The sequence below is a fragment of the Pyrus communis genome, chromosome 9 (genome assembly GCF_963583255.1).
Source record: "Pyrus communis chromosome 9, drPyrComm1.1, whole genome shotgun sequence".
In the NCBI taxonomy this organism is placed as follows: Eukaryota; Viridiplantae; Streptophyta; class Magnoliopsida; order Rosales; family Rosaceae; genus Pyrus; species Pyrus communis.
In genome coordinates this window covers 25,728,127-25,743,351 of record NC_084811.1, presented here as the reverse complement: position 1 = coordinate 25,743,351, position 15,225 = coordinate 25,728,127, and the positions used below count along the sequence as shown (strand labels likewise).

Below are 15,225 nucleotides of genomic sequence, written 5' to 3'. Positions count from 1 at the left end.
TTGTTTGTGGAAACACTTACTGACATATTATTTTATCTAATACATAAGTTGCAAGTACCAAAATACAAAGTAGAAAGGGAAAAACATCACATTATATATTAGTACAATTAAACTTCAGAATAAAAACATTTTGAAACGAGCCCCTTTCAATGCAATAGCTAGTGCTACCTTATCTTTGATGTCATCGAAGAATTGAAAATAGGCATACCTCCACGATGTCTTTAAGATCAACGTGCCGCAAATGCCCCAAAACCCTACGATAAAGCCAAGTACCACGCTGACATAGAGCCACAACTTATCCTTTCTATCTTCATTCTCATCCTTTGCATCCTTAGCAGTAAAAGTGTCATCTTCAGGGCACTTAGTTGAGAGAGGAACGCCACATAGCCATTGATTGCCCACATAAATGGACGAAAAATTGAGCGTTTGAAGCTGGTTTCCAGTAGGAATTCTTCCAGACAAGTTGTTGTAAGACAAGTCCAGGTGGGACAAAGAGGTTAAAGATGACAAGCTTTGAGGAATCTGTCCCGAAAGGTGGTTGTGTGAGAGATCAAGAGTTTCAAGCCAACGCAAGTTTCCGACCTTGGAAGGGATCTTTCCAATTAATTGATTCATGGACAAATTCAAGGTGCCCAACATAATTAGGCTGCTTATTTCTTCAGGGATTTCACCTTGTAAATTATTTGATGAAAGATCAATGCTCTTTACAAGATATAGAGTTGTGGTGTACACAAGTTCTTCTCCTTTTAGTGTCAGTGTGGCTTGCTCAAGCCCATCATAACTTTGTTCATATGAATCATCATTGACTAGCGAAGTTAAGTTATCCAAACACATGGGAATAGTACCTGAAAGGCTATTGTGACTAAGGTCGAGGATGTGAAGGCCTTGAAGATTGCACAGTTACTGGGAAATACATCCACTAAAATAGTTGGACCGTAATCGTAGCCTTGACAACTTAGATACGTTTGACCCTCCTATCCATAGTGGTATTTTCCCAGATAACTTGTTGTCTCCAAGATCAATACTCCTCAAACTTGAACAATTTTGCAAGCCATCAGGAATTTCACCGCCAAAATTGTTGTCGTTGAGCTTTAAAATTTCGAAGAAACGCAATACCCCCAATGAAGTGGGAATATTACCAGACAGATTGTTTTGACCAACATCTAAAAACACCATAATGCTCTCCATATTCCATGCATGAGGGAGTTCTCCAGAAAACTGATTGCTCCTTAGAGACAGGATTTGTAACTTCTGCATCTTACAAATAGAGGGAGGAATAGTGCCATTCAAATGATTCTCATCAAGTAACAATTCTTGCAATTTGGGCATCATTTGGTCAATATTTAAGGGGATTGGCCCAGAAAATAAATTGCCTTCTAGATAAAGGGAATGGACATTAGGGAAACACCAAAGTGGTAGTGGACCCTTCAACTGATTATGACTCAAATCAATAGACGTTAAATTTGGAAATTTCAAATGAGATGGAAAGTTTCCATGAAAGTGATTGTAAGACAAGTCTAGATAGCTAAGTTGGGAAGATATCTTCAACAACCATTCCTCTGGTATGGAATCCGAGATTCCATTACCTTGAAGGATAACCCTAGACAGTTTAGTTTGAGTTTGAAGCCATACCCAAAAGCCAAGTTTTATCTGACAATTTATGATCCCTATTCTATGGAGCTTGAAAGGAGGAACCCTGTCATAAGCCCCGTTGAGACTGAGGGACATGGGTCGGTCTATATTTCCTACTTCAAAATCTTGTAATCTGGTAAGATTTATGAAATGGGCTTCCGTTAGAATGCCTTCCCATGAGTTACCAAATAGATATAGGGAAACTAGCTCACAGAGTTGTCCAATACTTTCTGGAATTGAGCCGTTCATCTTATTATAACTGAGGTCTAGTGTTCTCAAGGATGACAAGTTTCCGATGGAATCTGGAATTGAGCCCGACAAATTATTATAAAAGAGGTCTAGTGTTCTCAAGGACGACAAGTTTCCGATGGAATCTGGAATTGAGCCCCACAAATTGTTTTCTCTAAGGTTGAGATTCTGCAAACTTTTAAACATTCCTAAAAAGACCGGCAATTGGCTTTCAAGCTGGCAAGAAGACAAATCTAGTGACTCTAATGTATTACTTGGACAATTTGAGAGACTCCTCCAGAACTCTTCAATCCCCCCATCAAATTTGTTCCATGAAAGACTTAAGACTTTTAGCTTGCACAAATTTCCATTGACTTTAGGAATTTGACCTTTTAAGCCTGTTCCAGATAAATCAAGATTTTCCAGAGATTTGAAGTTTGAAAATTCACTTGGAAAAGAATCCCCGAAATCATTCCCGGATAGATCAAGTGTTACGAGGTTGGTAAGATTAAAAAACCAGCCGGGAAATGAAGAACTTTTAATGCCATTAGACGACATATCAAGGACCAACAGTGATGTGAAGTTAATCCTCTGTAGTGAAAGTGGAAGGAAGTTAATGCTCTGCAGTGAGAGTGGAATGCTTTCAATTTGGCACGAAGATAAATGTAACTCTAACAATGAAGGAAGCATGTTAATATCATATGCCCAACTGACTCCTGTGCTGCTAAGATCAACGCCCTTCAGATTAATGTATTTCAGGGAAGAGAGGTGAGAAAGCCAATTCAAATTTTTGGAAGATAAGTCCCAATTCAACCCGAGATCAAGAAAATTTAGGCTTGACAGGTTACCAAGAGAAGAGGGAATCTCTCCTCTAAATGACGCATAGGAGAGATTGAGATATTGCAAACTTTTAAGCTCCCCAATGAACTTAGGAATTTGATTGCTATCAAACACATTCTGGCTCAAGTCCAGGTAATTTAAATGTTTCAAGCTCAACAGAGAAGCATTTATCTTACCTCCCAAAGAAGCATTTCTCCTCTCTTCATACTCATCATCGTCATATGGATTCCGGAGGTCCATCTTCACGACATGACCAGTGCTGTTGTTGCATGAAATACCTTCCCATTGGCAGCAATCATGACCCACCCAAGACGAAAGCCTACCAGAATGATCAACAAGATGTTGTTTAAAGACGAGAAGCGCTTGTCTTTCTTCCTCAATGCATGAATTTGTCTTCACACTGCTTGAAATTTCATCACCAGCCAAACAGAAACAGAGTTTAGTAGTACTCTGCATGTAGGAAGAGACCAAAAGCAAAAGAAGCAAATAGTGAGCAATACTGAGGTGACAATGGCTATCCATTATTACACACAATTTTTTTTTGCTTTGTTGGTGAGATGTTTAGCTACTAAAATTAGTACGATATCGAATTTATAGGAAAAGATTATCGATGTAGGTAGGAGAGCTGAAAACGAAAGTCGTCGGATGGAGAAAAGAAAAAAGGGTAACTGAAATGAGTGGTGGGTGTTCACAACCCCTTTTACAAGTTTGCAGGTCCCTTGTCGACACAGCTAGTACTTGATTGTGATGGGTTGTTGAATTAAGGGTCTTCATGTTCCATCACAATTCACAACTTATCAACTTGCATACGAAAAACAGATTTGGATATGTTGTTATATTTTACACCACACATGCTGGTAGACTGGAATTAAGGGTCTGCATGTGGAAGTCTTTCCACACCGATTAGCTAGCGGTGGAAATTCATAAATATAATTGATGAAGGGGATTGGAAGAGAAAAGAGAGTGGCAATTGGCAATGCAAGTGAGCATGACTTAATATTTGCGGTTTTTTTTATTTTAAAATACTAGCTATATTATCAACTAATTTATTTATTAATATGTTCACTGATTCGCATGCATTTACGAAATTGCAAAAGAGATGGACAGAGACAGAAGCTCTAATTCCTAACTCTATTTGCATCTTTTAGGGGGTTCTTATCATTTGACCCGACTAGAGGAAGGGATGTGATTCGTTCCCCTTTTCCCACTATTTGCATCTATACCAAGAATTGTTCCTTAAATCCACTTCAGTTCCCAAACAAAAACACTTTCTTTATATTTTGCTTATGTCCTTCCATGTATAACATATATGTATGTAAGCATATAGTGTGTAAGCATTGTCGGTATTGACTATAGTATGCACGAGAGGGAGAGAGAAGTGAAAAGGTTTTGCTAATTGTGAGATATATATAGTTGTTCAGTGCTTTTTCTTTCGCCACTGAAGTACTACGGTCTGATTGTATTCCTTTTTACTTGTAAGTGAGAAGTTTTAGATTCAAATCTCGTAAATGGTGAATTTGATACTAAATTAAGTTGTCCATTATCTGGTTTAGTCGAACTCCAACATCCTCTTGGAGTAATATATCGTTGTACTTTAAAAAAATAAATTATTTTTCCTTTTTATATATAGTGATGATCATGGTATATCCGTGTACTAGTCTGACTAAAATTAGTTTCACTCAAGAATTGTGATTCCTTCTTACACAAGCAATCATACTATTCCTAGGATTACTATGATCATCTTTATGAAATATAATCCTAATTAACACCACTTTGGTTTCTTGCTGATTTAACATATGCCATGTAAACCCTAGTTTTGGACCCTGTTGGAGAATAATAAAAGAGGGAAGTGTGAGAATATATTTGGGTTTCCTTGCTTTTATGGATTTAGGTTTGCATCTTTCAATTAGGATTTGCTTTATTTCATGTTTTGAATTTAGTCTTATTTCTTGTTTTATTTTAAATTCCAAATTCCCTATGTTTTTTTAACAAGTGATATTTTCTACACTAAAAGGAGGGGGTGGGTTTAGCCTCACAATGGGCTAGCAATAATGTTGTTGAAACTCGCCTTGGGAGAGAATCGAACATAAGATCTCTCACTTACAAACAAAGAGGAATACCACTAGACCGTAGTACTAAGTGGCCTAAATTCCATAGGTTGAAACCGATTTATTGGAAAACGAAATGAGTGGTGATTGTTCACAACCCCTTTTACAAGTTTGCAAGTCCTTTGTCGACAACCCCTTTTACAAGTTTGCAAGTCCTTTGTCGACACAGCTTGTATCTAGTTGTGATGGGTTGTTGAAATCCACATGCAACAGAGACTTTGAATTAAGAGTCTTCATGTTCCATCACAATTCACAACTTTTCATCATATTTATTGTTCTTTTCTTGTAGTAAATTACGTAAACGGATTTAGATATGTTCTTGTATTTTGCAAGTCCATCGCCTACACCACACTAGTAGACATGTAGTCACTACTTGGATATGATTGTTGTGTCGTTATTTCAAATTTTCTGAACAACGAAATTGTTGTTAACAGTCTAAAATAATCATTATTACACTCATTGCTTTCTTATTTGTTTTTCACTATTATGGAATACATGAGATTTCCTATGGACTTTTCCAAATTTTAATGAAGCCGTGTAGGAGCAGTTATAGTGAATGCATGAATGAGATGGCTAGCCGTGGAAGTCTTGGCACACCAATGGAAAATCCTTATGGCTAGCCGTGAAAATTCATATATCATAATTGATGAAAGGGATTGGAAGAGACGAGAGAGGCGATTGGCATTCCAAGTGAGGATGACTTACTATTTGCGATTTTTTTTTAAATACTAGCGATATTCTAAACTAATTCATCTATCAATTTGTTTATTGATTCACATCCATTTAGGAAATTGCAAGAGAGATGACAGAGATAGAACCCTAATCCCTAACTCTGTTTACATCTTTTAAGGTTCTATCGTTTGGCCCGACTGGAGGAAGGGATGTAATTTGTTCAATTTTTTCCACTATTTGCATCCATATCAAGAATCGTTCCTTAAATTCTAAAAATGGCATAATGTGTTTACTCAATCAATGGGAAGCATCACTTAAACCTTGGGTCTTCCGCTTGGTTTTCAATTCGGTTGTGAGAACAATGGTGTGCCTGAGAGATGCAGAGAGAGGTGAAGTCGCCTACGCCACTTCAGTTCCCAAACAAAAACACTTTCTTTATATTTTGCTTATGTCCTTCTATGTAATCTTGCAATAGAATAAACTTTGTGGCTAAAACCTTCATTAAAAAGTGGGTGAAAAATTAGACAATATAGTGGACATAATAGCACTCATTGCTTTTTGGATTTTTTTTGGTGTTAGGTGAAGCATGTGTTTTGTGTATAGCAATGGCTAACTTAGCGTGCTCAATTTGCTTGAAAAGGTGATGTCATTTCCCCTCCTCAGATGCTTCAACCCATGCTTGTACTTCGGGGAAGAGGTCAATGCTTGACTAAACCTAACCGTTGTGTTATTTGCAAGAAGCTTCCTTTTGGGGTTTTATACATCATCTCTGTACAGGATGCACCAATGTTTGAACGGTTCAAAATGTTTAAACCCAGTTACTTCATGTAGTCCGATACATCGATACAGTATAGAATTTTCAGCAATTGCATTGGGTTTTAAAGATTGCAAGATATTCAGTGAAATGGTTGTCTTCTAACCATAGCTTTTCCACTCAAAGTGCATTTTTATGAGCATTACCGCCACATGAATTGTTGTCGATGAATGTGATCAAATTTGTCTACTACTTAAATCTCAAAACCTAAACTAAACCAATCATAATTTATGTAGTGGTAATGCTCACGACCACTAAGGATAGCAAGCAAACTGCACTCTTCCATGCAACTAGTAACATAATAGAAAGCAAACCAAAGGCTCTTCATCAAGAAAAATTATTGAAACATACTAGAACATATCCCCATGTTATATTACTAGTAGACGATCCAATTTATACTTTAGAATATAACATTAATAATCAACATATCATGTCGCTGTATTTCAGTACACCGCAATATCCTTTCTTCTTCCTTTAAAAGACCAAAACAAGTGAAGCCCCAACAAAATACGTATTTGTCTTTAGTCAGTGGCGAAGTTATGAATTGTCGGAGGAAGGAGCAAAATTTAAAAGGGTAAAAGGTCCAAAAAAAAAAATTGTAGACAACCAAATCCTAAATATCAAGCTAATCATTCTAACGACGTGTTTACAAATCCGTAATCAAATAATACTGCAATTAGTACATCTCAAACATAAACACAAACACAAATAATGACAACCCCCAACCAAAAGAACAATAATGTGAAAAACATCAAAAGCTGAGAGACAACGTAAGACTAAATTCATTAGACTGAAAATGGTACATGGAGACTGAAGAATAGAGGGAATGCATGTAAAATCCGAAGGTGAATTCTTATGAAATGCTAAAATGCAAACCCAGCATCCATTGGGAGGAGGATTCTCTCCCCTCCTAATCTCTCTCCCCTTCCCTCCCCTCCTACTTGAACGGTTCCAGTTAAACCACGTCAACATCTTATATTGATTTTTTTTTTATAGAGACAATAAAGCAATGTGTGAGAGGAGGGGATGGAAGAGGATGGGAATAGAAGGGGAGGGAATCCTACTCCCATCCATTGACAGGCCTTGGAGCACTTGGGAAACTAGTAATTTCATCAATCTCAGAAGCGGCTCAACTCCACATACAACTCATTTTCTCTGAACACAAACTCCCTCTCAACCTTATTTCTCTTCCCTCATCCAATCCGTACACATGCAAGCTCCAGATCAACCCCCCCCCCCCCAAAAAAAAAAACAAAAAAAAAAAAAAACCTTTCTTTACCTTTTTTTCCCCAAAAAAAATGAAAAAAAAAAAACCAACCAAGCAGAAGAGCAGAAACATTCAATATTTGGAGAGAAAAGGGAAAACTTGGAAAATGGAGATGGTGGGTTTTTTGATAGACTCAACGTGGTTGGGTGTTCTTGAAGACCGGGAGAGATCTCAGCAAATGGAGGTTACAGTCACAAGAATCCATGAAAAGAGAGGAGAGAAGAAGACCATGGTGTTGTGGGGGTCGGAGTAGAAAATGCAATTGTTCCGTATAGAGCGGAGTACTGAAGAAAAATTGAACAAAATACACTCCATTTGTCCCAAAATCACTCATAAAACTTCACATTATTACATAAATATCATGGCCTTTGCAATCCATAAAAAAATAAAACAAAGAATAGAAATAAATTCAAAGAACCCCACATTACACTAGGAAGTAGTGTAGTACAATGTTTGGATACATGGATAAATTTAAAGGAAAATGCAAGGCCAGATGCTTTTAGTTACAAACCTGTTTAAATTTAAAGGGTATTTTCCTGCCTAAATCAGCCAAATGTTTTTACCGAACACTAATTAATTAAACAAACCAACTTAGAAATTACACCAAATGCCAATCACCACCCATATATGTAAGCATTGAAAAAACTCACCTTAAATACATCATCACACAAACCTAATCAGATCATCAGTTACCCACATAGGCTGCTATTTCTTCACTTTAAAGATTCTATGTTCTTGCTCAGCTCCTCCAGCTTCTTCATCCTCGTCTTCTCACTTTCGCTCACCAGCTGCATCAAATGTAACACGACAACAAAACAATCTCAAAACCTTGAATTATGTAAACACTTTGTACGCTTTTACTGAATCGAAATATAATGAGTGATAACTAGCATCGGTTGAGAGTTTGGATGGGTTGAACTCCTAACCGGAGGTAAGCCCAAATTTTGTAGGACTGGTAATTTGTCAAAGCAGGCTCAACCGTGCTTACTCTAACTCCGAACTGGCCAGACTGATTCAAGTTCAACCCATCCATGAAATTGCAACCCTAGCTATGGCAAGTAAAAAACTGTTTAACAAACTAACCTCCATTAGCTTTGTGATAAGCTGCACTTTTTCTCTGTTCTTTTCATTGAAAGCCTCAAGTGCATCTCTGTATTCCTTTTCCTGTGACAAGTTACAAACCCAAAATTCATCACAAGCATGCACGAATTGATCCATAATTGCACATGCATAGCAGTAAACATTAACATCAGAATGTGGTAAAAATCCAAGTTGTGTTACCTTCTTCTGGCAGGTATGTCCTAGTGGCTTTAACTCTTTGTTAATCGCATCGATCTTCTTACGAACTTGTGAAACATCCTTCCTCATCGGATCTGAGAGCCCTTCAAGCTCCTGGAAGTTCCATAATTTACGACAAAAAGGAAATTAATCATCTACTAATTGCTAGCAACGGATTCAACGGCTATATTTCTGGTTTAACCAGCAGAAGATGAAGCACATGGGACACAGATATTTCAACAAGGCATCCTTGGACTTATATTATTGTCGCAAACATAAACAAGTGACCAAATAAAACCTGACCATATGACAAATTTGAGGGTTTTGAGAAAGAAGAGAATCTGTTTTTTGGCATATCAAAAAGTTTAAACTTTGTTGTTGAAATTTCTCAGCTAAATTCCATATTTTGTTGTGTACAGAACCCCAGATTTGCTGAGACAAACAAATAATTCTCTTGAAAAAAATTCTGGAAATTAGTAAAAAAAAATGGAATTACTTCCACCAAAGAGTTCATGGCCTCTGTAAATACATAACCGAAAATTCAAAAACAAAAATCCAGAAAAAATTAAGTTGAAAAAAAACCCAATTAATTTTCATCTCATGTTCTGGAGATCTAGTTTTTTCCTCCAACTTTTGTCACCCAGACTTTGCAGAGAGTTAAATTCCCTTAAAAACCCACAATTTTCTTTTGCATAAAATCATTTCTAACCCTTTGATTTAGCCTAAAATACACAAAAAAAAGCCCTTAAAAATCATCGTTTAATTAGCAAAAGCCTTTATTTTTAGGCACAAACCTCACGAATAGTGGCCAAACGCTTGGTCTCCTCTTCCACACGACCCAACTGAGCCTGAACCTTCTCTCTGACCTCCATCTTCTTCCTCTCGATCTCCTCCTCTTTGGCTCTGAAAGTGGAAAGCGCCGACCTTGACATCTCCTCGTCCTCCCTCGACATGTTGCTGCTGAAGCTGAGGCTTCCGGAGGAGTTCTGCAACATCAGCTGCTGCTGCTGCGGCTGCGGCTGAGCCGCCTCCTGAGACTGCTCCGTCTGCATCATTTTCTCTTCAACCTCCTCTACTTCGTCCCCACAGAAACAAAAACCAACCCTTTTCCTGAAATTCGCTATATTTTCTTATCTCTTTCTTTCCCTTTTGCTTTTTCGGATACAGTGCAACACTGTATCTCTAGTTCTTTCACAAACCTATCGATACTTGCTGGTACGCTCGCTCTGTAGGACTCGAATTCAATCTCTGAAACCGATTAAACGCTTGTGAAGAGAAAACTCTCGGAGGCTGAGGGGCTGAGAGGCCGGCGTTGTAAAGCGTTAAAGCCAGCAGCTAATTGTGTTCTTTAATAAACCGACAAAAAAATAATAATAAAAGATTAAAGGAAAAAAAGAATAAATATAAAGATTAAAGAACAAAAAAAAGGGAAAAAAGAAAATAGAGAATTAGAAAAAGAATTTGGGAAAAGCTTTTTGTTGAAATGACCCAACTGCCAACCACAACCTCTACCCGTTTGTGTAGGCCCCCACCTGAAAAAAATCCCTCTTGGAATTTCAAATTTCTTGTTTTTTATTGAATCCCCAATTTGTAATATTTACCTTGCTCAGAATTTTTTGTAATTTTACAAGAAGTTCAAATAGTCTAGGGTTTTACTTCTTGCCTAATCTTCTTAATTTTTAGCTGTCAAATCAAATAAATTAAAGATGATTAATGGATAAAAACTAATAAGACTGTGTGAGAAGTAAAAATATGTGTAGAAATAGTGTGGGTAGTCTAATCTTTTACAGTAGGATATTTTCTTATGAAGTAGCTTTCTACATCAATAAAGATTCCAAAGTTGAGGATATTATTTATGTGGTGTGGAGATTCTCTTTGGAAGACAATTTATGAAATATATTGGACTAATTAGAAATTATATATTTGAGAAACGTTTGCAATCGGTGGAATGTCATAAATAAAACATTCATATATTTGCAATCTACATTCTGTGTTCCGAGTTTAAATCCTCTACTCTCATACTTGTCACTAGTTCTTAGAGTAGACTGAGTAGTAATACACTAATATCACTTGTGATATATTTGTGATAGAAAACTAATATTTTTTTTTGCTCAAGGATGACATGAAGACGTAAAATATACTATATTCCAATTCTTTTTCTTTTTTTTTTTTTTTTTTGTCAAACCCCAGCCTATATTATTTTCCAATCGTTGAAATGCATTATAAGGTAGCCTCGTTATAGACATTCTTAACATGAAAGTGTGATGTTGTGTAGAGTCTTCTTAACATAAACCTACACATGAAAGTTGATGACAATCTTGGTCGAAGTGAAACGAGGGCATGGAATTTATCTTAAGAAAAGTAGACGTTTGTATCTCATGATTTTGACAAATTGGATTACCTTTAAGACAATGTATAACCAAGATTAATTAATCCACGATGGATATCCTTCGAAAGTATATATGTGAAAAAAAGAATGAGGTTCCACTCTTATACTAACTGGAAATAGAAGTAGCGACTCAAACTTCATATAAAGCTTTGTAAAGTTGCTTAATATTTCGATGTGAAATTCAAGCTTTCAGTAGTTACTATTATTACTTCTCAATTTTCTCATACTTATTCATATAAGGAAATGATTTATGCACATCATTTTTCTCCTTAACCATTTTTTGTTGTGTATTGCTTCTTCATTGTTTTATTCGATCGAAAAATCAGAAATAAATCAAAGTGTGCATAAAAAAGAAAACAGTGTGTGAAATCATTTTCTATCATATAAAATATAATATCGATGAGAATTTTGGAAGGATGGTGATGAACATGGCTAGACAAAGTTGTTACTTTCCAATCGATGTTGCAATGTTTGGTGGACGGACAACTTTAACCTTTTAGGGTTAACTCATTCACATGGGCTACACGCAAAGCACATACTGCATTGGTAAAAAGAGAACATCATGATACGTGCATGCTTTTGTGTGTGTGTCAAAATATATTTAGGTTGGTCATTCTGTCGACCATCTTTATTCGGCAACTTCAATTTAACCATCCAACCTTCATACCACATATTAACGTCAATTGATATAGCTAAATATGTCAAGCACTTGTTAATTTTAAAGGAGTGACGGTACTTGTACCATTTTTATTCATCTTACTGTCTTGGTCATGTATGCCATAATCGTGAGAAATGTGGTCAATAATACCTTATATGCTAAACTAATCAAATGTACGGAAAAAAAGAGCGAACACTCTGTCCTAATTAAGTGAGTTAATTAACTTGCGTCAACATAGCGACAAGCATTGTTAAACTAAAGAAAACATTATATAACTAAAGAAACATTATATACTACTGAGAAGCAAATCTCAACAATAAAGAGTGGATACATATATATAAGAATTTCAAAAGTGGTGAGAGGAGTGAATGGGGAATTTAATCCCATCCCTTTCCCTTGAGGACAGCCAGATACACGCACATACACACTGACTGCACCCAATAAAAAAAACCAGCGAGGGTGACAGAGGCTTATGAGCCATGGCAAAAGTTTGGATAATAAAGCCACACTGCCGGCAGCTTCCCTCCCCCTTTTGACAATCTCACCTCCTTTCCGATGTGAGATATGGCCCCTCAAACCCTAGAATCTGCCCCCTTTTATTCCCTTTTCTTTTTCTTTTAACTAAATAAATCAATCTTCTTTCTTTTTTTCTTTGGGTTATGTAGTCTCGCTTTAGATGTCACATTTCCGATTCGGGCTCCACCACATCCAAAGCTCAACTCCGCCGTAACACGATATTGTCCGTTTTGGGCTCTGACCACGCCCTCACGGTTTTGTTTCTGGGAACTCACACGAGAACTTCTCAGTAGGTCACCCATCCTGAGATTGCTCTCGCGCGAACTCGCTTAACTTCAGAGTTCCGATGGAACCCAAAGCCAATGAGTTCCCAAAATGCCTCGTGCTATATGGAGGTGGGCATGAACATATAAGGCATATCACCCCCTCTCTGTTGGTTGATGTGGGATGTTACAATCCACCTTCTTAAGGGCCCGATGTCCACGTCGGCACACTTCCGACCAAGGATTGGCTCTGATACCATTTTGTCACATCCCTACCCGGGCTCCACCACATCCCGGGCTCGACTCCACCGTAGCGTAATATTGTCTGCTTTGGGCCCCATCCACGCATTCATGGTTTTGTTTTTGGGAACTCACACAAGAACTTCCCAATGGGTCACTCATCCTAGGATTTCTCTCGCGCGAACTCGCTTAACTTCGGAGTTCCGATGGAACCCGAAACCAATGAGTTCTCAAAAGGCCTCGTGCTATATAGAGGTGGGCATGTATATATAAAACACATCACCCCCTCTCTGTTGGTCGATGTGGGATGTTACAAGCACGAGGCCTTTTGGAAGCTCACTGGCTTCGGTTTCCATCTGAACTCCGAAATTAAGTCAGTTCGGGCGAGAACAATCATAGGATGGGTGACCCGCTAGGAAGTTCTCGAGTGAGTTCCTAGAAACAAAACCGTGAGGGCGTGGTCGAGGCCCAAAGTGGACAATATTGTGCTACGGCAGAGTCAAGCCCGGGATGTGGTGGAGCCCGGGTTGGGATGTGACAATTTGGTATCAGAACCACTCTGCCGTGTGGTGCGAGTGTGCCGACAAGGATGTCGAGCCCCTAAGGGGGTGGATTGTAAGATCTCACATCGACCAACGGAGAGGGGGTGATGTGCCTTATATGTACATGCTCTCCTCCCTATAGCACGAGGCTTTTTGAGAGCTCACTGGCTTCGGATTCCATCAGAACTCCCAAGTTAAGCGTTTCGGGCGAGAGCAATCATAGGATGGGTGACTCATTAGGAAGTTCTCGTGTGAGTTCCCAGAAACAAAACCATGAGAGTGTGGTCAAGGCCCAAAGCAGATAATATCGTGCTACGGAGGAGTCGAGTCTGGGATGTGGTGGAACCCGAGTCGGGATGTGACATTAGACAAGTTTTGTATTCTCATTATAGCTTGGAGAGTTTAATGTTCTCGTTATAGGCAAACTTGAGTTCTTAAGCGTGTTTTCTTTATAGATTTGTCGTGTTATATTGATTCGCGACTAATTTGTACTAATGATCATTACCGTATTAGTGTTGGGAGTTTTAATTTATGGTTTGATTGCGCAATAATTTTATTTTTTTCAGATAAATTATGTTAGTTTTTATCAATCGCACTGAAAAATGTTTAGTCATATTTAGTTTTTTTAATTCTTATTTTACTTTGTATGATTGAGTCAAGGCCTTCTTTAAATATTCCAAAATGACCTAATCTCATGCTAATGGATTTTCTACTTTATTTAGCCTTTTTCTGCTTTCCGGTTTATCTGTTCGTGGAGGGACCAACTCACTAATTCAACATTTGACAATTTCAAAACCCTAGAAATTAATTGTACTACAAAACATATGATAGCTAAGTTCAACGGTCGAGATCATTACACAAAATCATGATGGGGCTATGGAATCTCATCTGTGGGGTCCCAGTCCAAATGGGTGGATGATCAGTGTACCGGAAAATTTTTAGGTGTTCCGGGTACACCAAAAAATTTTGGTGTACCCACACTCATTAAAATTTGATTTTATTATTTTATTGAAAAAAAAGTGAGGGTAGGGTCCACCATTATGAGTGAGGGTACACCAAATTTTTTTGGTGTACCCGGAACACCCAAAAATTTCTCCAGTGTACCCATTAGCTAGCCAGCATGCCTTTCTTAATCATAATTATTATTTGATTAATCAAATGCCATCGCAACTTTTACGTAATGACAGCGTAAACAAGCTGCTTTAAGCATTTTCAATGATTTGGGTGTCTGAGTTTTTCAGATATTTGCAGAGCGGCTGTTATATTTTGTTGGTTTTCTCAAACTATAAAATTTTGCAATATTTTACAACATTTAGTTGTCTGTCTTGTGTTTCTGTCACGAATGTGAGAATCTTGTGTTCGGGTGGCGGTTATGTGCCAACTGCCAACTGTTTTTTGAGAGATATTATCACTCCTTTTTTTTTCCTCAGGCTGTGACATTTGACACTGTCAATTAAATTGGTACTCAATAATTAAACATGTTTTCTATTTTAACAAACGATATTATCTATATTAGCAGAGAAGGAGTAGACTAAGACTCATAATGGGCTAACAATAATGTAGTTCAAATTAGACCTTTGACGAACATAAAACTTCTTACGTACAAATAAAAAAGGAATATTATTAGACCGTATCATTAAATGGCAAACTGGTATTAAGTATTTGTTACTTTTCTTCCTATTTTGTTTTGTTTTTGGCATCTTTTAGCTTTTGATCGGTTGCTTGGCGTTTCGGTTTGGAATCCTTGACTTAAAAATGTAAGGAGGCCATGGAGTTTC

At 37.5% G+C, this 15,225-nt stretch overlaps 1 protein-coding gene and 1 pseudogene across 1 annotated transcript; both read right to left on the bottom strand.

The window, feature by feature from the left end:
* Nucleotides 1-60: 60 nt before the first annotated feature.
* LOC137745228 (receptor-like protein EIX2) lies at nucleotides 61-3,847 on the bottom strand (annotated as a pseudogene).
* A 4,092-nt stretch (nucleotides 3,848-7,939) lies between these two features.
* Nucleotides 7,940-10,206, bottom strand: LOC137745838 (uncharacterized). Its single transcript, XM_068485860.1, has 4 exons — nucleotides 9,634-10,206; nucleotides 8,843-8,953; nucleotides 8,645-8,725; nucleotides 7,940-8,349 (listed from the first exon to the last, which is right to left on the bottom strand). Exons 1-4 carry the CDS (start codon nucleotides 9,892-9,894, stop codon nucleotides 8,275-8,277), a joined length of 528 nt encoding a protein of 175 aa, XP_068341961.1. The 5' UTR covers nucleotides 9,895-10,206; the 3' UTR covers nucleotides 7,940-8,274.
* Nucleotides 10,207-15,225: the final 5,019 nt, after the last annotated feature.